Genomic DNA, 25597 nt, shown 5'->3' with positions numbered 1-25597 from the left:
ATGAGAGTCCTTCAATAGTGCTGGCCTTGCATCAGGAAATCAAACAAAGCTGCATACTAAAGGGAAACAACCCCTAGACATCAACTAACACAGAAAACCTAAGTATTCAGGTGCTTTTTCTTTTTTATTGAAGTCTTGGTACCCTGTAACTGACAAATCGTCAAAAATAAATATTTAGCTTTGTCAAAAATTCAACATACATGTACTTCACAATGTTTAAATGCGCTTCAAGAAATACTGAAACGAACGAGGAACTGGCAGGTTTATAGATTGTCCTCCGAAATCAATAGCTCTACCACAATTTTCTTGGTTTAAGAAGCAATTATGACTTCCACTTGAGAAGTTGTTTAGGATTATTTAGTTTAACAAACTGGTAGAAATCTATATGTTAATTCCTTCACATCTGTGGCAGGTTTCAATCTGTTAATATAAAATACAAAACTTCTTCACAAAACTTCTTTAAAAAACTGGTTCAACATACGTTACAATTTTTTCAATGGAAAGGTGTTTGTAGAATTACTTAAACACTAATGTGGTAGTGTAGTACTTGTCAAGTTCCAAGTTCAGTGCCCAACACAAAATTTATAAAAAGGGAACAGATCTGGGGAACATGGATATTGGATGGTGAACGATAAAAGGTAAACAACAAAATAAATGATTACTTCTGACCTTAACGGCTTATTGAAACGTAAGGTCTATGACGAAAATAATTTAACTCAATTTTTAACCAGGAGTGTTAAAATCTGAATTTATTTTGTAATTTTAACTTTAATTTTATCCTTAAAATTGTTTCTTCTTTGCCATTTCAAAATCTGGCTATGAACTTGGTATTATTTGAATATAACGTACAATCCGAGAAAGAAAAAATGTTTCAGAAGAGATTACGGATGAGCTTTACGTAGAGCTCGAATCCACCATCAGAGAGCTAGATCCCTGCCACTGTACATCTGTGCCTATTTTGGGATTTCAACACCCGAGTAGGATCAGACCATGACTCCTGGCCAAGAAGCACTTGCCATTTTGGCGTCGGCAAGCTAAACTAGAACGGTCAAAGGCTCCTAGAGTTATGCTCCTACTACGACCTCTGCATAGCCATAGCCATAGCCGCTCTTTTCTACAAAGGCAAAACATATCTTGGCGGCACCCCAGATCACGCCACTGGCACCAGCCGGATCTCATCATCAACCAAAGACCCTCGCTGAACTGTGTATTGATTCCTCGCAGCTATCACTGCGCCGACTGTGACACCGACCATTCCTTGGTCTCAGCCTAAACAAATCCACCGCTATGGGCAGAAAGGACGCCCACGTATCAATACCAAAACTTCAGTGCCTAACTTGTGCTTTGCCGACTCCTTAGGGACGCCCTGAAAGATTGCCCCACTGGCAACGCTGAAGAGAGGTGGCATCACATTCGCGATGTTATGTACAACTTCACAATGGACACCTTTGGCAAGCGAGAGAGGCAGACCCCAGACACGTTTGAGGAAGGAATCGCCAAACTGGAGCCAGCACTCGCAGCCATGAGAGCAGCGTTGATTGAGCACAAGAAGGAGCCCTCGGAGAAGACACTGGCTTCACTCTGGAAAGCTAGGAATGATGCCAGCAGATTGCTCGACGCGCGCTGCGCCAACGACTATTGGCTGAACCTCTGCATGAGCATTCAACATTCAGCTTACTATGGCAACATTCGAGCCATGTACGAAGGGATGAATAAAGCTTTTGGACCAACCGCCACCAAGTCCGCCTCGCTAAAGTCTACTACAGGTGATGTCATCACCGACCGTGGGAAACAAGTAGAGAGGTGGGCAGAACACTACCAGGAACTCTACTCGGGGCAGAACACTGTCGCTGATACAGCTGTGGAGAGGTCTGGAGCAACACCATGTTGCCCGTCAACACCAAGATGGTGGTGTTTCAAGCCTGCGTGTTCAGCACGCTGCTTTATAGTAGTGAAACATGGACTCTCTACGTCCAACAAAAACGCAGACTCAACACCTTCCACATGGGCTGCCATTAGAAGGGTCTTGGGAATCACATGGCAGGACCACGTCCCAAACAAGGCTGTCCTGACACAGAGGGGCATTCAAAATATGTTTGCTGTCCTTGCTCAGCGGTGAATACGCTGGCTTGGCCATGTGAGCAGGATGGAAGATGGCCGTATTCCCAAGGACATGCTATGTGGTGAGCATGTCACTGGCTCACGTCCTGCTGTAAAGCTTGCCCAGCGCCTCAATGACGTGATCTGAAGGCAGGCGACATCAATTCAATAAAGCTGGGAGGAAGCTTCTGCAGACCGCAGCAGCTGAAAACAGACTGTCAGGGCAGGCGTTCAGAGGGGCGAGTGGAGGAAGGAAGAGCAGTGGGAGGAGAGGAGGGGGGCAGACTGCAGAGGGCAGCATCAGTACCCACAGAGCTTGGCGCGTAATTCACTGGCAGCAACTGCAACAGGACCTGCATTTTCAGTACATGAGTGTATAGCCAAAGCAGGAGCTGCAACTCAACTAGAGACCAATACCAAGGTACATACTTCATTTTCTCGCGAGACAGGCGGATGCCAACAACAGGTGAACCACGAAGTGACGTACCGTCCGTAGACTTTGTATACACGATACGTCAGTTTGTATCTTGAAACTATTCACGACACGTCACGTTGTAGTGCAACCGACGAAACGTATCCATGGGAAATCAGAGAGACCCCTTTACATATTACTCAACCGTACCCCCATCAAAAACACGTTCAGGTGACACAGGAGCAGGATTCCAGTCAATGAAGCAAGTTTGGCAGCTTTTGGACATCGTTTTATACCAAACAAAAAACTTTTTGCCGACGTGCAGGTCTAGGGTGACGTGTGCACTGATCAGAAAACGGAGACTTTCTTGGCCTTATGCCGAATTTTTCAGCTTTCTAAAGAAACCTATGCACTGTATTCTTATCCACGACAAAATTTCCTGTTGGCAAACACTTCAAAATATGATACACCATCTGTTTCTTTCTTTTATGTTTTTGCATCCTCATCCGGAAAGATAACACTTTTTCAACATTCCAGAGTGCTTTTACTAAATGATAAAGAGAAGGGGAAATTGTCATGAACAATCGGGTAGTACAGTGTCTAATAAAGTATTTCGTATTCAAACCTGTTAAAAATGAGTTACAGTTTGTAACTTAGCATTCCCCATGTAGCATGAGGAGTCTTGTTTCGTGCTTAGCAATAATATACTACTAGTTGTAGGTTAACCTTTCCTTGAAAAATGATTAGGATCTGTATCTTTTTTAGATTAGGCAAAGTCAGGGGCAAGCTGTGCAAGCACATATACAATTCTTTTTCGACGTTTTTCAACCAAGCAAGCCTGAGGACTCCAGGGTGGACTGCAGACCTTTTTCTGCTGGCGTTCCCCTTGGTAGACGAGTTTAGGTCCAAGAAGTATCTGCAAGAAAGTACAACTACAATGTAATATTGGAATGACTGAGTATAGGCTTGTAAATGCAGTGTTTAAAATTAAATTGGTCTGGGGTGTGGCTCAAAATATCTATGCTGACAAATATTCAATGAACACTGGAAAAGCACGCCAGCATGGACAAGTCTATGGTTTCTCTCTTTGCTGTGTCAATAGTACTTTTCACCTTGAAAAGTGGAAGCAGCAATACCGTTTGAAGCACAAGTGCCATTTTGGGCTGGGAACTTGTGACTGTGAACCGCCGTTTCATCTTTTTCCATTCCCAACGGAAAAACGTGATCCGGCAGCAAGGCAACGCTGGCTGAAGCTCGTTAACAGAATGGACCCAAAAACAAACAAGAACTGGATTGCTAAATCATTCGATCGCGATGTTCAAAACATTTCCCAGATGGCAAGCCAACTAAAGACCATTCAGATCCGTGTTTGTATCTTGGTTACACCTCAAGTACACCTTCAGTAATGAGGCGACCGCCCACCGAAAGACCTTTCGGTTCTGTTCAGCCTAAGAGAAAAAGGAAAAGGGAGCACGCTAACTACGACCAAGAAGGACCCCAAAGTTGGCGCATGATCACAGCTACACCTACAAATGTGACTGCCAACCAAACTGTCAATGCCGTGGTTGAGCATCAATCAATACTTAACCCAATCTGGGACGCTGAGTATAGAAAAACAAAAATTTAAGTAAACTTGAAGCTCAGCCAACCAAAATTTCTCTGAGGCAGAGATAAGCTGCTTCGTCAGCCAAGTCTGAGGCTTTTAATATTTTCGTTTGGCTGTGTACTGTGTATGGAAAATTCAATCAAATCCTGTAAGGCTGAATTAACATTCTGCTTGATAATATCCTTTTACATATACACATGCTGTGTTACATAGTTCTCTCTGTAATAAAAATGCATTATTGAAAGAGGTGAATGGTTTTAGAGCTTGGTTCTTTTGATCTACATGCACACGTGCCCTGATAATTATGCTATACACTCATATGTGACTTGACTGTGTTTCAACAAGGGCTTTAGCTTACAACTGGTTTACATGTAATAAGCCTTTTGCGAGTTAAATTTGAATAAAATTTGGCACACTGTTAATCCGACTGCACATAAACGTAACAACTCGAATTCCTCAGACTTAAAGACACTGTGATACATGTGATTTGGTGTATCCTTTTGCCTAGCGTGACCATCCCTGGAATAGACTGTTCCCAGCCTTTCTTATCCATTGGTGTGATGCGTCTCTTATGTAACAAAGCAAAAGCTTGCCCTATTAGCCTGATTCATTGGTTTGCAAGTCGGAGCATTCGCTTAAGGCCTTGCGTCGACCTAAGTGAAGGCAAATTTCAAATGGAATGTACATTTTAAGCTGTCTCTAAATAATACCATAAAATGCTAAACCTATCAAAAAAAGTGTAACCCTACCTCAGGTAGCGAAAATCGCAGTTGATTCCGCAGAAACTAGAAGAAAACCCAGTTTAAGCCGAACCGGGCAACAAATGAGGAGATTTCCGACATTTCCGTTTGTTCAACGTTATGGTTTTGCATACAGAGCGCGCTTTCTTGCTTCTGGTTCCCTTTGCATATCAGCGAGTACGACGTAAGGGTGCATACTCATAATAATAGCAAGGAGAGCTTAGACTGGTTCCAAAAACGTAACGAAAGATATTACCTGTTCACGTACATCGGTATGTGAATGAAAGAGCCATTTCCCACGCGCTGCACACTGATGCAATGTAAATTGATAGAATGTAAATGTACCCATAGGTGTGTGCAAAATAAATGTTACTATTGCACAAAAATTTGTCGTTCAAAAATAGTCCAAGAATATAAATTCATGAAATAAAAAGTTGAAATAAAGTTTTTTAAAGGTGGAATAAAATTTAAAAAGGAAAGAATCAAATGGAACAGAATGCTTGCGAAAAGGCACGTGTTGCATTTTCCGCTCTATAAAATATCTGTGAACGATCAATGAAATACATTACTATTCGTTAAAATTCCGTTTTAAAGCAGCGCCGATTCACTGTAGCATGGCCAACAACATAATTTTACGGCTTCGCCTATACCTAAATAAACGTCAATTTACGGCACGTCGTTTTTTTTCACAGCACAAGTGCGTTTGTCTACGTCGTTAAGCCACGTATATGGCGTACAGGTGTAATTTTACACGGAAAACAATTATCCTGGGATTTCACAGCCAGTTTAAACAGTGAAGAAGGTAGTTTTTATGAAGCTAAACGTGGTGATCAAAAAAGTCAAGAAACTAAATATATCAAGTTCTTGTTTTGGGAAGTTTCCATTATATAATAATGTAATTTGTTGCACTATGAGCTCTTTAGAGTAAAAAGGGTAAGTTAAATGCAAAGTTAAGGCGTTTCCTACTTCTTGTAAATAAATGGTAACTTCTGGCCTTAATTTCCACAAACCTTTCTTGGAAGTTGTCCGCTTGGCTTGAGAGGTCAAAGTTCCACCCTTCATCAGCTGCTTGGCTACCTCTAGAGTTGCAGGGGTCTTGACTCTAGTCTTGGGCTTCTTAGCGATCACTCCAACATCTTCCTGTTTTCTGCCTGTATTAGTAGATTTCACCAATCTGGCCTCAGGAGATTCCACTCCGGAAGACCTTTTTAAGGTCAGTCTGGTGACCCTCTGGGTGGCAGGTTCCATGACTTTGCTGTGCTGTGCAAATGGTTTGGTCCTCACTCTGCCAGAAGTATTCTTGCTGGTCTTACGACGTTTGTCTCTAACATGCATTTCAACATCTTTACCTATGTGTTTTGGTCCTAAGGACAATTACAAATCAATGTAAGTGAAAAACAAAATTCTCACACATGGGTGAACAAAAAAATGCAACCCAAACTTCTGAGACACTACCGTTCCCAACTTTTTCAACACAAAGATCCATAAATCGTCATTTGATTAAGTGTTTCTCTGGGGTCGATCTAGCACACTCACTCTTAGCGCAAGAAGTAAAAAGATCACATGAAATTAAAACTGACTTACGATCCACAACGCGCATCTTAGATGTCGGAGACAGCCTTGTGATTCTACCCATCGGAAAAGGGATGCTGGAAAGAGAATCTCCAGCCTTCTGCTTTCTGGCCTGTGCAAACAGAAAGTTTAGTGCTGGTGGTGATTTGGTCATTTTGTTATTTTATAGTCTACTTTACTTAATCTACTCTACTATTATCTTATAATCTACAGCACATTAAAGGTCTGTACTCTGAAAAGATCGAGGGTGCAACCGATCCGACTACCACTACTCGAACAGTTTGTCAGGGACGTCATTACACCCAGGTAGCCATCAGAGACCTATTCGCTAGCTGGGTAGTGGTGGTGGACACCAGGAGGGCAGGCACAAAGATCAGATGATGGCTAAACGAACCCTTTTGTGTAAGTTTGACTTACACGTGACAGGCTAAACAAACGCACCATATTTGGGGTATTTAAATTAGGACTATCAGCCCTGAGTTGAAGTGCACCCTCATCGGCGAAAGAAAGACAAATTGGTATGAAGTTTTTTAACCGGATTCCTGCTAGTCTTACTTCAAAGACCTTCCAGTATTTATTTTGCGACACGAACCACACACGTACACTGTTAGAGGGCGCTATTTTCACGGGAATCGTTATCATAGGAAGTCTAGGCTATTTTGTTTTCATTTCTTGTGTTTTCATTGCTTTTCCCTCGACTTTCCAAGGCAGCCAATCGACAACTTCGTTTGAGCCTTACAGGTATATTTAATTATTCGGCGTACCAATCTCGACGTTGGAAAGTTTCCGCAGAAAATGCCACCTTTAGATTGTTGGAACATGCCTTTGAGATACGCCAATAGATATCTTTATAACAACTTTCCATATTGAACTATTCGCTGATTGTTTACCATATAAATATCCAGGTTTTGGGGTAAAAAATAACCAAATTCGCAGTGATAAAGCGAGCATGAACATCATACATCTTGACCGTATGGTGCGGCATGGCAAAAATTGAAAATGGCTCGATTTGTTTCTTATATGCGCTCATGGCGACATTTGGGCTGTTGTCCCGGGCTACAGAAGGATATTTGGCGAGTGCTAATAACTATGAGCATCCGTAATATGTTCACAATGATGTTGGCCAATGTTCAAATTTTAAAAACGAAGCCTGTGGAAAGTCATTTGCGTAATTTTCGCCGATCACAAGTCACGTGATATGAATAATGCATACCCTACTTTCGCAACCATCTGTTGCCACCCAAGACCTTACAAAATATCCAAGACCTTAGTGTGATAACGATTCAAGAGTTGATACCGCCCTCTACATGTACATGCATAGTCTGGTTCCCTGCTCAAAGATTCCCTGACAACCTTCCCGGTTCTTTTCAGAACCACACATACTCATAAGAGAGATATATTCCTTCGCACGGTGCTACCGCAAGCCTTTCCACCTATTGCTGTCTTTCACTATGAATAGCCTGAAATTCCATCTGACCCTTGATAAAGAATCTTAGGTCAGGCATATAGGTATAACGCAAGGGTCAGAGGTCACAAGTTGAAAGCCTGGATGTTTTCGATTTCATTCCCGTACATGGTGGGTTCCAATTCAGCTGCGTGTTCCCCTGAGTAAGGAGGCGCACTTGAAAAAATCTCAGAAAATTCAAAATCATACATAAGCATTTTGAAATTCTATGATCAATTCAGCAAACATTCCTTCCACGCACACACCCATCAAAAAGTAATTTGTTTGTAACTTTGTTGTTATATGCCAATGCATGATTGTCGACGGTTTACGTTCAAGAAGCCCACCTACTACCCAACTGGGTATAACCGAACATCAACGGTACCATCCGAACATGCAGAATGTAGACAGGACGACTTCGGAATATTGCGGCTATTTCCGGGAAAACTGGAGGAATTTCTCCAGTCCTGGTCACGTGACATTGGGTGATACCGGACCCTTGATTCGTCAAGTAGTCAGATTCATCTGGTCTGGTAGTCAGACTATTCGTGTGACGGTTCGTGTCGTGGAATATGCTTGGAACCAAGACTAAGTTCTTGCACGGATCGGCGTGGATGCAAAGACCATACATTCCAGAATAAAGCATTGCGCGTACTCAGCGGGCTCTATGTCAAACGCGCAAAAATCGTGCGCGCCTATGGAGTAGGTCCGTAGGGGGGGGCGGAAAGAGTTTGATGCATAACAACGATTTAATTTGTAAAACTCCCACCTTGAACAACGAGTTTTTTCCCCTGAAATATATATGTAAAGGCCTCACCTTCCGACTGTACTCGCTTAAAGGAAATACTTCCCTTCACCACGACCTTTTTCCACAACGTTATACAAAACGAGTGATCCGTCCCATTCAAATTTTGTCCATTGCTTTTGGTTTTGCGTATAGTCAAAAATTCTTCACGTTCGATCAAAGGTCACAGCACGTGGAGACGCAGCACGCACAACCGGCCGCGCACACAAATGTGTTTGTATCACAAATGTGTTTTCATCTCGAAAATTAACTTTTCTGATACAAGTGAAAGTCCCATATAAAAAATATGTCATGGGGGTTTAAAAACTCTAAATCAAAGTTGAAATTAAGAAATTATCAATAAAAATATTGCCGGCTGTTCGTGGATCGTGGTCCAACTTCACACAGCTCAGGAACAAAGGATGGGCACGCCATTGCTGCACAATACTGAATGAGAATAGTTTGAACGTAGGGGGCGCCTGTCGCACAATACCCTTCCGTCCCCCCCTGGTTCGTACCATAGGACCGTCAATTTCACTTTCAGTGCCTTTGAAATGCGCGTACGATGCATTTTATGATTGTTTGGGTTGTTTTTGTCAGGAAGAACGAGAGAGTGGTGGGTAGAAGCTCGGGTTTTTTTCTCTCAAGAAATAGTCAATCCCTTGGTCTTGAAGCCTCGAGTCTTCAGATTAACAGACATATATGGAGGCCTATATGTGTCAGTTTTGACGGCTTTTGGGAAGAAACGTTGAGAAAATTGTTTTAAAACGTGAATGTACCCCGATTTGACATTACTTGACTGCGTTCAAAAACTCTTAGCGTCAAGAACCCATTTACAAAGTCACACGGTCACAACTCACACGGAATAGTGACTTGCCATTTTGTAAGTAGTCGATGGTGTGGTCATCGAGTCTCCCAGACTGATAAATGATCCCCAATAAACTTAGCTACAAACTTCTCGAGTATCAGAGTGTTTATGTTTACATCAGTATTCATATATTTATCTCGTTGCTCGTGTATACACTTATTGTGAAAGGAAATAAATAATTGGAGCATTCTCTCAGGAACACTTTGTGAGTAACTACACATTATACGATCGATTTCCACTGTTCCGGGATCGACACTCAACACCCAGTCAAATATATAGCCAGCATGGAACCGATGCCACGTACATGAAAGTATTGAAGTCGTCTATCATGACCATGCACTTCACCATTCGTGTACGACACCTTCCTCTGCTGGAATACGAGGGGATGGGTTAAAATCTGGTAGTGTAGAGTTCTTCTTACTCCAAGAGTCGCAAAGTCATACTTCCTTGGTTCTAAACTGGATCTTACGTTAAATTACTGGATATTTCCTAGGGTTCTGGTCCCTGGTTTTCAAGGAAATTAAGTATGAAATTCTATCAGGTCTGAAATCACTTTCACAAAGACAAATTCGCCATTTCAATCTATGTATATGTAAGCATAGAACCAGACAGATTCATCTCTGTAAAATTTAGAAGTGCCCCAAAAAACACTCACTGAAAATGTATAGTTGCTGCCCAATACATGGACATCACTTAACACCTTGTGCACAAACCCTCTGAGACTGGCCAGAAAAAAGTCGAAGTACTTTCTATATTTACGCTTCCATACCTTCCCTGCTAAATTTGACTTTTAAACTTTTTATCCCTATCCGATGGCTAATAAACCACCACGGGGAAAATGAGTGAAGCCCGTACATGGAACTCTTTCCACATTACCACAGTTGGCACAGGACACTATCAAATGCAAGTATGTCATGAACAGTTTACATTCAAAATGTACATGTAGGCCTAAACTCTACCCACTGACTTCATGAAGGACAAGTAATGTGACATCGTTAGTTGACAGTTGACGTGGGACAAGTCAAAAGAAAAATATCTTTCAAAAATGGATTGCCGAGTAATGGACAGGTCATGGTATTCATACTCCAAGATTCAACCAATTACACAGAAAATTAATGATTCGACCTGTAGATGGATTGATTGATCAATAATGGCCAACACAGATTCACACGAACCTCTGTCACCATTATTATTGGGCACTATTGGTCGATCGGAATGACATTATTTTGTGCAATCTGCTGTGGCATGATTCGCCTACCTGCCAACACCAGTATTCTACTCCATCTTTGTGGAGGATTGCTTAAAGAGGAAAAGTGTTGGAGATTTCGTCCAGGGTTGACTGACGGTAGCTGATCGATTAAACCCAGCCTAGTATAACAACTACATGAAAATACGTGCATCGACATTATGGTGTTCCTCATCATTAGCACTCTGTTCCTACAAAAGGATACAAAGTCTACATCTATGAAACAACTCACCCAGCTAAATTAGCAGGGATGTCCTCTTTCATATCAGAAAGACTGCGTTTTCTGAAAAGTGGACAGGGCCCCGGTTTTTGAGGGAAATTATGGGGAAAACTTCATCGTATAGGTGACGCGTTGAGGAGCAGTGACCGATAACAAATTAGCGAGAGTAGTCTGGTTCCTTGACCTGAATAGAGAGTTTTGATGAATCTCGAAGAATCTTAGTATTATTAATGGCCGGGCCGGGTAACCAGACTTGAAACAACATGGGATGATCCGCCAGTGAGTGGTTGTCGTTCGCAGAACGCGGATTTCTTTTCTTTTTTTATTTTACTTCAATATTGTCAAAATTTGCCTGAACTAGAACGGTGGGGATTAAGGAGCGGATGTACAAGGTCTGAATGTCAATTATCTTGAAAACAAAGTGGACGTTCTTTCCTTATTATAAGAACAGGGTGCTCATGATTAGAAATTCCAACATTATTGCTATTAAAATTACAACATATTAATAATTTTTTAACTTGACAGTTTCTCAAAATATGATTTTTACCTTTGTCATCACAGGCCCTTTAACCGCCTTCGGTTTCAGTTTCATCGATGTAGCAGTTCCTACCCTTCTTTGGGGAGCATCGTTCTTCCTTAACCTCCTTGTCATGCCTGTTGCCTTTTGCTGGGCATGACAAAATAATGTGCCTGACTCAACACGCCAGTATAACTGGTACTCACGCAACTATCAGTGTCAGTGAGTTGCACGTTTCGCTGGTTTGCGAGGCTGAATGTAATGTTTACAGAGTCTGTGGGGAGACTTGTGTTCGCAGCCAGGCTTTGTGTTCTATTTCAGCACAGGACGCGATTGATTCGCAGTGAACACGATCAGACTTTATTTGCATATACATGCACATGTACATGTAGTTGTCTGCCCCTCGATTGCCCCGGAATGTTTGCAGGTCACGACCTGCCCATCACAAGCCCCCGCCCCCACATAGCGCGCTGCGTAGCGGCGCTATTCGTAGACTTGAAATCAAGTCGTTAGTCGGTTCTGTCATCCATATGCTTCGTCATTTTAGTATTAGTGCGGAGCCCGCTCACCGTTGCCCGAGATCCATTCCACACCAATTCTGCCCTTGTTCGGGGGCTGTTCAGAACCGGGTTTTGGTGCACGTCGCGTCGGCCCACGACCCCTGTGCCCGCCTAACGACTTGATCAACCTAATTCTGGATAGATATTCATGTTGCAACTACTGAACTGCATGATTCATATCTTTCCATGTAGAGCGTCAATAGTAGCTTACGCCACGGAACAGACTCTTCCATTTATTTTAAATAGGGATGTCTACAATTGATTAGCTTCTTTCATATTTTGCATTAATATCCCTTTTAATACGACGCTTAGAGACAAAGTATACATAACTATTCAAGAACAAATCTTTAACTATCTTTTTCTGGTAAGAGAATCAATGCTTGTGTAATGACAGGATATCTATTAAGGAGGTCCGCTTAAATTATTAGTTTAAGGACGCCAAGGCAAAGGAAAACAGGCAGATAGAGTCCAAATGTAACTGTCTCAATTATACAGAGTTTTATTTACATGACAACTTTGGGGGTTAAAATATCCAGGTATGATTACAACTAATTACAATTCAAATCCTTTATTCCTAAAATTCCTCAAATTCCCCAAATTCCTCAATTTCCAAAAATCCTCAAATTGCACGAATGCCAGGCCAGTGTGCGACTGTGGACTAAGCCTTCTAAACAGCTGTAGTGCCCACACTGGAAAAGATAATAACGATTACTCGCACAGGACGGTCACCGCACTTCCTTCGCGGGAATATGTTATACATTTCTAACGGGCTGGGCGGCGTGCCAAATAAACTATGGTGCCCCCTAAAACACGTTTTCCTACATTTGTATGGCAAATCATCTGTTTAGGATAATGTCACACACCCTCTTCAATGAACGAGACTGTGGTTGTTGTTAACAAGCGTTCAACTGACCAATCAAAGTGCCCCTGAAATAAATATTCATGTTATTGGGATTCTTAGACAATCACAGTGCTCTGTCCAATTTTGGTAACAAGCCCCATAAGTTGTGCACAAAAGGGCTTGCAAACTGTTCAAGTCGAAAATTTGACACCGTCGGACACGCGTATTGGGGAGCGAGGTTGCACTGACCGTTCCCGCGTGTTTATAAATTGCTCGACAGACCACATCGCGTACGCATAGCGCGGGGAAGGTGAACTACACCCAGCCAATTACCGACTTGGTTTCAAGTCTATGCTATTCGCGACGCTAAACGATCTTTGCCCCCAACATGGTTACGGGAAACCGTGAGGGTTGGTGTATGTGTCTTCCCTTGGCCGTTGGTGTGAGGTGTATACTGCCGTGGCTCGTTTTTGAGCGGTAAGAAGAGTACAGATGGTTGTTTCTAGAGCACACCCATATGTTGCTGGAAGGATGAACGTACTTTGATAAAGAATAAGGCGGGGTGGGAAGCTCGAAGTTAAAAAAGGGACACGAGTGTTCCTAGAAATAATTTGGGTAAGACAATGCAAACAGGAACAGTGAGAATAGGAGGAAGGTTGGATTTGTTGAAGAGCCTGAATTTTCTTTTGCCTGTAAGAAGTGAAAATGTCTTCTAGGGTCTCAGGGTTTCCAGCCCACCATACTTCCTCCCTGCCCACAATTAAATATTCAACATTCCACTTCGTGACGCGCATACATGATTGGACACATCATTCTGAATAGGAAGTCTCTGTTTTCTTCCTGAATTCTGATTGGATATATACTGATCATCAACGGTCTAATGCATTTGGTAATGGTATAAAAAGGAAAGAACACTACCCGAACGTGGTATCATGTTTCGACGTTGCAAAGAGGCATGGTACCTAGCGGCAGTCATTCAAAATAGACTTGTTTTAGTCAAGTGTGGTATTTTCTGGCTGCCAATATGGGTAAAAATATACACGCCTATTTTACTTAATTTATGTGACACAAAAAACTTTATATGAAATCAAGTTTTGTGTGAAAAAGTAAATAGGGCCCACTGATATTGAAAATGGAAACCCCCGACACACTGCCTTTCATACCCGACAGTACATGGTAGATTGAGACTAAGACAAATTTATTTTTGCTGCTGCGCTTCGTTATTATGTCATGGGTGGCGACCTCCGCCCTGGCGCCGTCACGTCGTGGTTGTCCTATATTTTCAGTTTGTATTTATATTTAAACTATTTTTATGACGGCATAGTTCCAGAGGACTCGTACCCTCTGTTCCAAAATTTTTTCATTTTGTTTTATTCAAAACCTTTTTTTTATAAAACTACATATGCAACAGGTTTCGGTAGTTCCAAGAATTAAAAATTCAAGTACTGTGTTGCCGTGCACCAATAACAATATTTATGGGTTTTCGAGTCACAAATTAAAAGCCCAAACAGCTCTCTTGATGTTGATGCTCTGGGGTTAGGAGTGCACAGATTTTGTTTTATTTGTATGTATATATATAACATTTGTAAATAAATACAATTAAATGTTAAACTAAGTTTTTTGGAATACATACTTGTCAAATTAACCATTACATATTTCTTCTTTCATTTGAATAATTACAAAACATCATTTTACCGTTACAAGTAATTGAGCCTTGCTCATCTTAATTATCGTCTGCGGTTGTTTTTGATGATGAATAAACTTTAGTACACGCCTACTTATTTGTTCATTCCTCGAAATGACCTAAAACTAAGTGTTGGTAGGTGGGGCGGGTGGAGGAAAACGAAAGCCTCGTACTGCAGTGTGGCCAGCCTTCTTGTTGGACAGTATCAACGCAAGTGCCACACCCCCAGGCTGCCCCGTTGGTATTTATTTGATAGCGCCCTCACACTATCAAAGGCGGACAGGCCAGTTGCTCGAATAGAATGGTGCCATCCTCTCTTTGCATCTCGCTATAGCAAAGCATTGGAAGGATTCTAGGTCCTTGACTACACGTTGCTGTTGCCAAACCAGCCTTGCCGTCCAAGACATCTTGCCAGAAATCGTCAACCAAACTTGCCAATTTTATAGAACATCTTGCCTAAAATCGTCCGGGAAACTTGCCAGTTGTTTAAGACTGAAAATGTCGACGGAAAAGGATAAATGTTGCGTGTGTCTTATTGGTGTAAGTAGTAGATTTCATGAAACAGAATTGTATGAAAATGACTTGCAGGGTTGTTTTTTGCTTGACGAAGATAGGAAGATTTTGTTGCGTTCTTCTTGCGTGGGGTGTATTTACAAGTATAGGAAATATCATTCAAAGAAATTTGAGGACAGGGTAGATTGTCATGCTCACTGTAAAAAACGTCAGATCGGGGGAAGCGCAGTAAGATTGTACAGAAACGATATGAGGGGCATCAGAGTGCTGTAAACACCCAGGCTTTCGAGTACGGTTAAAAGCAGTGGACCGTAAACCCCTTTACTTGTGCATATTGAGAAAAAGTTGTTGCGTAGTCTTCTTCAACAGGTGCATGGTGAAAGCAGAGAATGATAGCTTTTGTCTTCACTGGTAATGATGACTCGTGTCCCAAAAATTGAATAATGTTGTTTCACGATTAATCTTTTCTTTGTACAAAGACACTCATGGTATATTGAATATAAGAACAAGTGACAAGCATGCATAATGCATTTTGCCCGGTTTATTCAGTAATCTGTAAAGCAGTAGTATCAATTTTTTTGTTAGGAAGTTTTTATTTCTACCCGCACTCAAGTCAAAAAGATATAAGATACATAGCAGGATGCCCTAATAATAGTTGTACTTATGATCTCTACGTGATGCGGGACGCGAATTTTTTCCGTAGGTGGGTGGGTCAAAAGCATGAATTGAGCATGCATATTTGTCACAGGAAGGTTGGGGGCAATTATCAATGGGGTGGACGAAATTTTAAGTATAACATACAACAAAATTACGTGTCTGGCCGAGTTTCATGATAGCTAAGAAGAGTGCCACTCTTCTGCTGCTTTTTTCGGGGGGGGGTAGTTGGTTGGAGGTTAGAGGTTTTCATTTAAGCCTTTACCGAAAGACTACTATGGAATATAATTTTGTAACTGTTCATCAAAGTGAGAGACCAGCAAATTTCACTGGTCTTCATGTATGTTAGATCTTTGGAAGTGAGAGGTCAAAGTTTAGCAGGATATTTCTCTTTCAGGTCATGTAATTTTTCAGTTTTGCTAGCAAATACTTTTAAAAGGCCTTTTCCGACGTGATATTTTCAGAGGTAAACCAACAAAACGAAGAGAAAAAACGCAAATTCTGAAACTGTTTTACGTTTTGTTACCAATCTACGGTTTAGGATGCGCGACACAAGGGGTCAACTTTCAGGCTATATTGGTCACCGCAGCTCATTTTCTTTGATGAGCCCTGAGGTCCTGTACCAAGAGAGGGCGTATCTCCCAGCAACGGAGGCTCTTTCGGGCAAGTTCAAGCACGACTGTAGTCAACTATAGTTCCACTAACACTGCCCGAACGATGGATTGTTTGGACTATCTAAGCGACCATTTGGAACAAGACCCCATGGCATGGTCATATCGCTGGTTATCAATAACGGGTTTCCCACCCAACAGTGAAGTGTGAGTAACGATGAGATATTTTTTTAAATAGGCCGACGGGGTCGTTCCAATGCGCGTGCGCATCATAAAGCAATTGACTACTGGTCGAACTTAAGTTTGCAAGCGAACTTGCCCTTCGGTCGGTGACGTCACTTAGCTGGTTCACAAAAGACTCAGAAATATACGCGTTACGGTTGCGTCATTAACAACAAAATGATGAATACAACAGACATGGCTCTTACCAGCCTATAAAAGGATGCTTCTGTTGCGCTCAAGGGTGGATAATGCTGTCTTTTTTGCACAACACTTAGAATTAACACATACTGTAGGAACGATCCAACTTTGCCAGAAATTGTGGTGAAAAGTTTTCGCACAAAATGACTACAAGTATTCTATTTAGTTCTGAAGACTCGACTTCTTCCCGACAATCATTCTTTTCCCACTACAACGAACTATGAGAGTGAGTCACGGCAAGTTTAATAAATGCATGTATGCTAACTTGCCATAAACGGCTGCGTTGTTTTGGCCAATTTACTTATAAGTCCGAAAGCAACCTTTTAGTGTAGCGAGTGTGTCGAGATTCGATATCATTATAATGTCGACATACTGAAATAGAGAAACAAGGAAAGAATCATATCTAACAACATTTCGTTTTTATTTGTGTCAGTTCCAGGTGACTTTAAAAACGTTTAATAGACTTAACCTGAAGGTTTTGGGGGAGCAGTTGTTTGGAAATGGAGCTGAAGTTTAATTGCCCTATTAACTTCATCCAAAACCATACATTTGGTCCCCCAAAACAAATTTCCCGATTACATGCCTTTCAAAAACAGGGTCGGTAGGTCGGATTTTACCCCTTTTTTCGTGCTCAATATTGTTTACCCTAACCTGGCACGGCTGCCTAACGTGGGGCATTTTGGTTTTGCCTTTAATGCACTGTGAGAAATTTCATCAATCTCTCAATGTTGAGTTCACCTACTTGCTGCAAGATCCGATGATATTTTATTTTGGTCTGATTACCTGATTTTTTTTTAAGTTCACGATGAACTCTGCCAAAATGAGGAAGTAATTTTTTACAAACTTTCTGAATTATTGGGTATGTGAGTGGATGGTGAGTGGATGTGATAATGACTTTATCAAAGTTAACGAATTTCTTAAATGTTACTACTATGTTCGATTATGCGTGAATTTCTGCGTGGACTATTTTGATTTGCGCTACATAAGGGATTCAGAGTTTTCCTGAAATAATGTAGAAAATAAGGTCAATAAGTCTCTAAATAATGAAAAATTAAGGTCTTGAACTGTCACCATGCACAATGCTGGTCACAAGAAGAAACAAGCCAACAGACGTCTGTGCGTTGCGTAGTAAGGCAATTTTGTGGAAACACGTTCACTGTAAGTAGAAGCAGAACAACCTCAAAATAAATTTATGAAAATTATAATTGAAGTATACATAAACCAAGAGATCAAATTCTGTGAATTAACTTCTGAAAATCGGATGTGACTGCTTTGTAGCGTGCCTGCGGTAAAACCATCTGACCGGTACAATGCTTTCGTAGTCAAAATTCAAATTTACTTTTATCCAGAGCGAAATTTCTATATCATCTGCCAAATTTCCTTATTTCTTTAACAACCAAAAAGCCTGAAGTACTACTTATCTTGTTTCGAGGTCAGTTGCAGCACTTGTACAAACTCACTGTAAGAGACCATCTTTGAGCATGCGCTGTAGGTTTTATTGTACTTTGATTCAGATCAATATTGATTTGTTGATTCAATCAAACAACAAATGTTTGATATTTTAGAGAATGTAATTTTATATGAATATCCTTAGAATTTTTAGATTTGGGGAATTTCCTGCAAATTTCCTGATGTTTCATTTACTTAAAAAACCCTTCCAAAGCACAAATTCCCTCAGAACGAGGATATTTACTTGAAGTGGAAGCACTGGGCCGGTAGGCATAGACTGGCCACCTCTGTGCGTTCTCTGTCAATTACTTCTGGCGGTTTGAACCAGTAGGCCTAAAGCACATCCTGTAATACGTACGTGTTTTGAGCTTTTACATCACCACATTAGCAAACCAAGAACGGAACACTGTACAAACATAGGAAGTTTATTCCAGAAAAGAGTGAACGTAAATATGAAAACTAATAAAACAAAAATTTTTGACTTTTTTCATTATCTTTCTAATGCTTGCTGATAAAAATTTCGTTGTTGCTGATCAATATTGGCGTTTTACAATAGTGTGTCTCCACGAGTTTGCAACGCGTTGGCCAATCACGATGCACAAAATCTGTTAACCCAATGTGCGTTTGGAAAAGTCGACAGATTGTCGCGCATTGTGTTGGCCAACGCGTTGCAAACTCTTGGGGGCGCACTATTGTGAATGGCCCGTATTGGACGTTGCACTACACCAAATACGCGCCCATAGAAAGCAGTGCAAAATCAGACCGAAATAGCACCGCCTGTTGACTCTCGTGAAGAGGTTGGCCTCCGGTTTTTTTAACTGGAAATTCAAGATTATGGCCAGAAGATCACTTTTCGTTTGAATTTCATAAATCTTTTTTTATTGGCCTTTCGAGGAAGATACCCCCAAAACAGCAGTAAAACTAAGCGCTCATTTCTGAATGTAGCCGCCCGCCTCTATCCAAAATGGGTTCGCTATTTGGGGCTTTTTGCAAAAGAAATACCTGAACTGGAAACTTTCAGTCCCAAATTCGGGATTTATAGAAATATTTCTATAATGCCTCCTGATTATGGAATGTCTTATTGTAAAAAACCCGTGGGATCACAAAATATTAATGAGCTCGCGCGCTGAAATACAACCATTTAGTGGAACGCACCGTGGAGCTTTAGTTAGCATTACGGCTTGGGTTGTACAAGGTTTGCTAATGAAATAAAATTTTGAAGGGTCGGTCAGTGTCATTTTGTAGTAAGGCAATTCTATTTCCACATGTTCCACTTAACTTGATTTTCAGCTTTCCCTTTTGCTTTGGTTTGTAGTTTCAAATGTTCATATTCAAAAGCGAAATCCTGATGTCCTCCAAGAAGGAAATCTCATTTTGTGGCCCCAGATTTTGTTCACATTGGATCACTGTTGTCTTAGCTCATGACAGTAGGCCAGTGTACGTACTGTAGTGTCTATTTTGGTATTTTCAATAGCGAAATTTGGCGCTTTTAATTTTGCTCACCCAACAGTTTAACTTCAAAGAAGTTTACTCTTTAACTATAAAATCAAATCGCAAGGAATCAAGGGCTACCGTTGCGCAGTAGGTAAATAACTGCTTTATAACATGGATTGCTTCGACGAAAAGTCAACAGTGTAATGAAACTGGTTTAAGCCTGGGACAGATGGAAATGTACACACCTCTGGAATGAAATAACACTGTCGAAACTGTCAAACGTTGTCCACTACTACCTGGCTGTATACACCCGGTTCCATTTTCTTCAGCAGTGGTGTTGATAGCATGGCTAGGGATGCTACGAATGAAAACACTGCCAGAATGCCGAAAAGAAGCGAAAAACTTCCACTGACGTCGTACAGGGCACCTGAACGTGAGGAAAAATCATACACCTAAACTGCAGCTTTTATGCGAGGTTTTTGATACATTTTTTCTTTGTGAGTAAAAGAAGATTTGAAACATGCTTAATTAAGAATACGAAGGACAGGTCTACAGTTACGAAATATTGCGAACTTTGTTGGATTTGTACAAATACACTTAATTGTAATGAGTTTTATAATTTAAAGTAATACATGTATTAAGCACAATAGGCCCATTTGTGATCACTGCAAAATGAGAAAGTTAGAGAGTTCAACAAAATGTCCTCTTCAGTATGTTTGTTGTGGTGTTTTACGTGTACCTGCTGCTATAGGTCCAATAAGATCAGCAACACCTCCGAAGGCAGAGTAGAGTCCTATAGCCGAGCCGAAATTCTCCACGCCAACAAACTCACGCATCATCACACGGTTCACTGTTATCTCAAACCCAAATGCAAGTCCGACCATGACGGCAGAGACGACGAGGTAAGGGTAGGCGTCTAGCAGCGCTAGCAGAACAAAACAGCCACTGGTGAGAATCGATGCTTGGTAGATGACCATGGATGACACCTTTTGATTTAGAAGTCCGCAAAGGGGACGCCCAACCAAACTGCCAATCCCGAAGGCAGTGATAAGAAAAGCAGCCCTTTGGTCTTCAATGCCAAATGAGTTGGCACGGGGGACGATGTACAAGACGTAGGACTCGTAACAGAAGATGTAGGCTGCCTGGGCAAAGCAAAACATTGCCAACCTATAACTTTGACAGAGCAAGTAGAGCCGCAGGACATTGGATACCCTGTAGAATACACGCATCATGGGATTTCTTCTCGGTGCAGATTTTCTGGAAACATCCTGGCGCGCACTAAGTTCTTCCTCGCTTTGTTCATCCGCAGGAACTGTCTCTTTCTTACAGGTTGGCGGCTTTGGACGGAAGGTAGCTCCCGCAGCGCAGACATTTCCAATCAGTGCGCCGGTTACCAACAAAGCTCCCCGCAAGCCATAGGTGTCGATCAGAAGTTGAATGAATGGGCCAAATACGGCCAATCCAAGGCCTTGTCCAGCAGACATAAATCCGCACGCCAGTGGATAGCGTTTGTCGTAGTAGTTAGCGACTATAACAATTGCTGGCGCATAGGCAACTCCATTGCCAATTCCTAGAAAACAACACACCACAAATATTGACTTAAAACACCAACTCACAAATAAAGAAATTCCCCATTAGGCCTAGTTCGTTCTCTCACTGTCAAAGACCGATATTAAATATAGAGTCAAATGTTAAACTGAAAACTTTTGCAAAGATACTTAAGTCGAGTGCACGGTATTTCGATTTGTCCGATGAAATGAATCCACACCGTCCTGTACGCACTTCCGGAGGAGTTGAATAGATTTTTCAGTTAGGAAAATGTCGAGGAAAATGAGCTCACCAACGACTGCGGACATGGCGTACATATGGTAGATATTTTTAGCGAAAGCGCCACCTATCATTCCCACTATGCTGAGCACACCACCAATCAAGGTCGCAATCCGACAGCCAAAGTGATTCCCAAGTATTCCGCCTAGAGTACCTGTAATTTAATCATTCAAGAGAATGGTCTGCAATGAGTGATATTTTTGCTTGGCTTGGCTTTTATTTGTACTTTTCAGAGAGCATAGACGGGAGGTGGAGTATCGTGCGGGATATCTTTAGGCATTCCACCAAGAATGTCTGAGGGTGGACGAGAGGTCCGCCACGGCACAGGGATACATGGTGGTGGAATGACGTGATGGCGAGATTCGTGGAGGAGATGCGGCGTTGCTTTGTTCCTTGGAGGTCATTTTATTTTCATTTTCATTTCATTTATTTACACATTGTTCACAAATACATGTACATAATTATCTACAAAAATGGTTCAACAAGAGAGTGAAGACTGAGGGGGGCCCAAAAGAAGCTAAGCTTGTGAATATGGGTCCCTTGTACATACATATAATGAGCGTTTTGAGCCAAAATACAACATGCATATAATTCTTATAATCATCAACAATTAAAGTGGTTCAAAACAAATTATGGTTCAAAACAAATACTGGACTTACACAATACAGACGAGGACAAACAACGGACAGTACATAATGCCAATTTGAGGACTATGAGGTATCAAGTGTATGTAAAACAATTAATTAAATCAGCAATAACCATTTAATAAAATGGATTTAAAGGTTCGCTTAAAAGTTGAAACATTTTTACTTTGTCTCAATGAATCACTTAATGAATTCCATAGCTTTGGACCATTATATCTAATAGTTTTTTGTGCAAAAGAAGTACGAGTTGATGGGAGGTGAAAACAAAGAGTTTGCCGGGTAAGATGAGTGTGTACATCCAAATTCCACATAAAAATTGAATTAATGGAACAAGGTAACATATCTGAGATAGATTGATACCTGAGGCAACCAAGTTGAAAATGATAAATATCCTTAACTTTCAGGGTCTTATGTTTATAAAACAGGGGATCAGTATGTGCATTGAAACCAGAAAAGTCTATTGTGCGAAGGGCACGTTTTTGTAGACGAAGTAACCTAGCAATATTATTAACACCACAATTTCCCCAAGCGAGTATACCGTAGTTAAGATATGTCACTACTAAGGTATTATACAAAGAAGATAAGACATCAGAAGGAACAAAATGTTCGAATCTAGCAATGACACCGATATTTTATTAATAATTTGACACAAATAATTGATGTGATTATTCCAAGTTAACCCAGAATCAATTACCAATCCCAGAAACTTAAGGCAATCCGTTTTCTCAATATTGAAGTTATTAATCCTGACCCCATCAGGAAGTTCACTGGCAGAGTTACTAAACAGCATATACTTAGTTTTATTAAGATTTAGTGAAAGTTTATTAACCCTAAACCGGTTACAAACTGAGCTAAGTTCAGAATTAACCGTTTCAACCAGGGTGTCAATGCTTCTATGAGAGGTAAATAAATTTGAGTCATCGGCAAACAAAATAATTGAAAATACATCGATTTCGTAAAATCATTTATATAAATCAAGAACAGTAACGGTCCCAGAATAGCTTCCTGTGGTACACCACAACCAAGATTTCTAGAGGCTGAATTAGACCCACCGATAGAAACATATTGACTTCTCAAATAAATAACTTCTGAACCACTCTAGGGATGTTCCACGAATACCATAATGAGAAAGTTTGTACAAAAGTATTTCATGTTCAATAGTATCCAATGCTTTTGATAGGTCTACAAATATCCCCAGAGTGTGTTCATGGTTATCTTTAGCAATGGAAACTTTATCAATAGAATCGAGAATTGCATGGATAGTCGAATGTTTACTACGAAATCCATTTTGAGAACTGGTCAATATTTTAAAACTTATATAGTAAATTAACAATACGGGTATATACACATTTCTCGAATATTTTTGACAAACAAGTCAATATAGATATGGGTCTATAGTTATGAACAAAATTAGAGTCACCACTCTTAAGAACGGGTATAACTTTGGCAATTTTGAGTTGACTAGGTACAATACCGGTTACAAAGGAAGTATTAATAATGTGAGTGGCTTACAAATAGCAGAGATTGAATTCTTAATAGCAGAAATGCCAATGCCGTCATGACCAGTGCTCTTTTTGTTATACAGATTTTTAACAATGTCTAGTATTTCATTCTCATCTACTGGAGTAAAGAAAAATGAATTTGAATTGGGATGGCTTAGAAAATCAGTAAAAGGATCTTGATACTGTGGAATTTTTCTGACAAGATCTGGACCTACACTGACAGGATTACAGGACTTGATAATCATAAAAATTGGTAAATATCTGCTAAAAAATACCTAATTTTGGAGATGGCAAAATGTTAGTGAAACAATTATCAAGAAGTGCAACAGAACTGTCAGTAATACTAGTCGGTTTTACAATAGTAGGAAGAAATGAATAAGAAGTAACTAAATCCATGAAGGCCTGAGAATTAGAATCAGTATAATTAAATAAATTAATGTTGAAATCAACAGTAATACAACAAACCTTTTTATCAGGGGTCATTTGGACTAACTGATTTTACAAGATGTTTAAAAACTCGATATAACTTGCGCTTAGAACTCCTGCAATTATGTCTTTAGCCTTTGAAACTGAGATTTCAATAAACAGAGACTCAAGTATATCATTAGAACAAGTAAGATCCTCACGAATTTCAAACTTAAAGTCACAAGCAACATATAATGCAACACCTCCTCCAGTTTTACCCTGTCTATTGTTCGTAATAAGCTCATAACCTTCAAGATGAAAATAACTGTGGGGGGCACTTTTAACCATGTTTCAGTAAGTGCGATGATAGAAAAACTGTAATTGATCGAGTCTAAGAAAATTTTAACTCATCAAAATGTTTAGTCAAACTACGTATATTAAGATGGAGCAATGATAACCCCTCTTTATCATGATTACATATATTTGGAAACTGATCTGCTGAGCAGTACTGAGAATTATTCAACAAATTAAAAGGATTATTGGGATCAGAAAACACATTGCTAACATCATCTTGGGAATCAAAAGTGGAATAATCAGTATGGGAGGTGCTTGTATCGAAACAGGAGTAATTATGCTTATCCATATCAAAAACAGTCAAATAAAAGTCATCATCTTCTGAGGAATTGAAAGGAAAAACATTACTGATGCACATATGGCATCTCCAGCAAGAACATGATTATCAGTTAAGGTTAAGGAAGTGCATTTTAAGTGTATCCAGGTTTCACAATTGTTATAAAATATCCCATGCTGATTAGATTTTACTGCCAATTTACTAGATGCACAGGGAAACTTTACAGGCATAAGTGAGTACAACTACAAAAACTGTAACAAACCCACAACAAGCAACAATGGACAATGAATTAATCGAATAAGAGATATTTTACAAAGATATGAACGGAATAAATTTATGTACCAGTGGGTTGCAGGTAGCTACATGTATCGTTTATCCTGATGAAGGCACAAATTGACAAGAACTTTGTAGGGATACATGTACATTAATACAAGTACCAGCAAATGGCTAGAAGGCTATGCCCCATAACTCGGGTGCACTGGCACAATTAGTCAATTGAATTATATAAACTCACAATTTAAGGACATCTTCCTTAGAACCAACGACCAATCGGTCGCCGTCCTTCCGCCGTACTTCGATCTAACCATCTTGGGTCCAGGTCCTGTCGGTCAACGGGTGTCGTTTCGCTGTGGAGAGCCAGCCTTGGCGTTCTTTAGTAAGGCTTTCGTAGACGTGACTGTTTGAACCTCTGAACTTAACTCTTAGGCGGTAAAATGCAGCACGCGAGTTGTAGTCTACTAACGTAACCACTATCGGTCGATCCCGCGGTTTTCCGTCTTTATCCGTAGGAGGGCCGATACGGTGTGAGCAATCTAGAGCTTCATTACGTATTTCAAGATCAAGATGCAGCTTAGCTGCTCGAATGATCTTCTGATCCGTGTTCTCGGGCTGTGTCGTTTCTAGAATTCCATGA

General features: G+C 40.6%; 2 protein-coding genes, 1 long non-coding RNA gene and 1 pseudogene across 10 annotated transcripts in view; 2 read left to right on the top strand and 2 right to left on the bottom strand.

Moving 5' to 3' along the window:
- The window catches only part of LOC110980508 (poly [ADP-ribose] polymerase tankyrase-like), a 69962-nt gene extending 58092 nt beyond the window's left edge, over nt 1–11870 (bottom strand). For 2 of the 5 annotated variants that reach the window (XM_087133313.1, XM_087133317.1), the window contains exons 1-3: nt 11540–11864; nt 6443–6542; nt 5869–6222 (exon numbers count right to left, since the gene is read on the bottom strand). In XM_087133313.1, the coding sequence (XP_086989439.1) occupies nt 5869–6222; nt 6443–6542; nt 11540–11644 (559 nt within the window). In that variant the 5' untranslated portion in view covers nt 11645–11864. Of the gene's footprint in view, nt 1–5868; nt 6223–6442; nt 6543–11004; nt 11157–11539 lie in introns of those variants that run through there. The other 3 variants (XM_087133327.1, XM_087133324.1, XM_087133322.1) reach the window with 3 other exon arrangements.
- LOC147800727 (uncharacterized) lies at nt 1439–4081 on the top strand (annotated as a pseudogene).
- Nucleotides 11871–13418: 1548 nt separating the features above from the next.
- On the top strand, nt 13419–24112 carry LOC147800726 (uncharacterized). Of its 2 annotated transcripts, XR_015424420.1 has the most exons (4): nt 13419–15134; nt 16303–16579; nt 20008–20577; nt 21005–24112. It is a non-coding gene; the product is annotated as an uncharacterized LOC147800726 (long non-coding RNA). The 2 variants fall into 2 exon arrangements; XR_015424422.1 differs by lacking the exon at nt 20008–20577 and having other exon boundaries at nt 13426–15134; nt 21736–24112.
- The window catches only part of LOC147800725 (monocarboxylate transporter 12-like), a 29648-nt gene continuing 20935 nt past the window's right edge, over nt 16885–25597 (bottom strand). For 2 of the 3 annotated variants that reach the window (XM_087133339.1, XM_087133334.1), the window contains exons 3-5: nt 21516–21656; nt 20415–21245; nt 19470–20102 (exon numbers count right to left, since the gene is read on the bottom strand). In XM_087133339.1, coding sequence (XP_086989465.1) covers nt 19951–20102; nt 20415–21245; nt 21516–21656 — 1124 coding nt within the window. In that variant the 3' untranslated portion in view covers nt 19470–19950. Of the gene's footprint in view, nt 17949–19469; nt 20103–20414; nt 21246–21515; nt 21657–25597 lie in introns of those variants that run through there. The other variant, XM_087133342.1, reaches the window with a different exon arrangement.

This window comes from Acanthaster planci, linkage group LG01 (assembly GCF_054643075.1).
Source record: "Acanthaster planci isolate LZ-2023a linkage group LG01, COTS_SCS, whole genome shotgun sequence".
Classification (NCBI taxonomy): Eukaryota; Metazoa; Echinodermata; class Asteroidea; order Valvatida; family Acanthasteridae; genus Acanthaster; species Acanthaster planci.
This window is presented reverse-complemented; position numbering and strand designations above follow the sequence as displayed.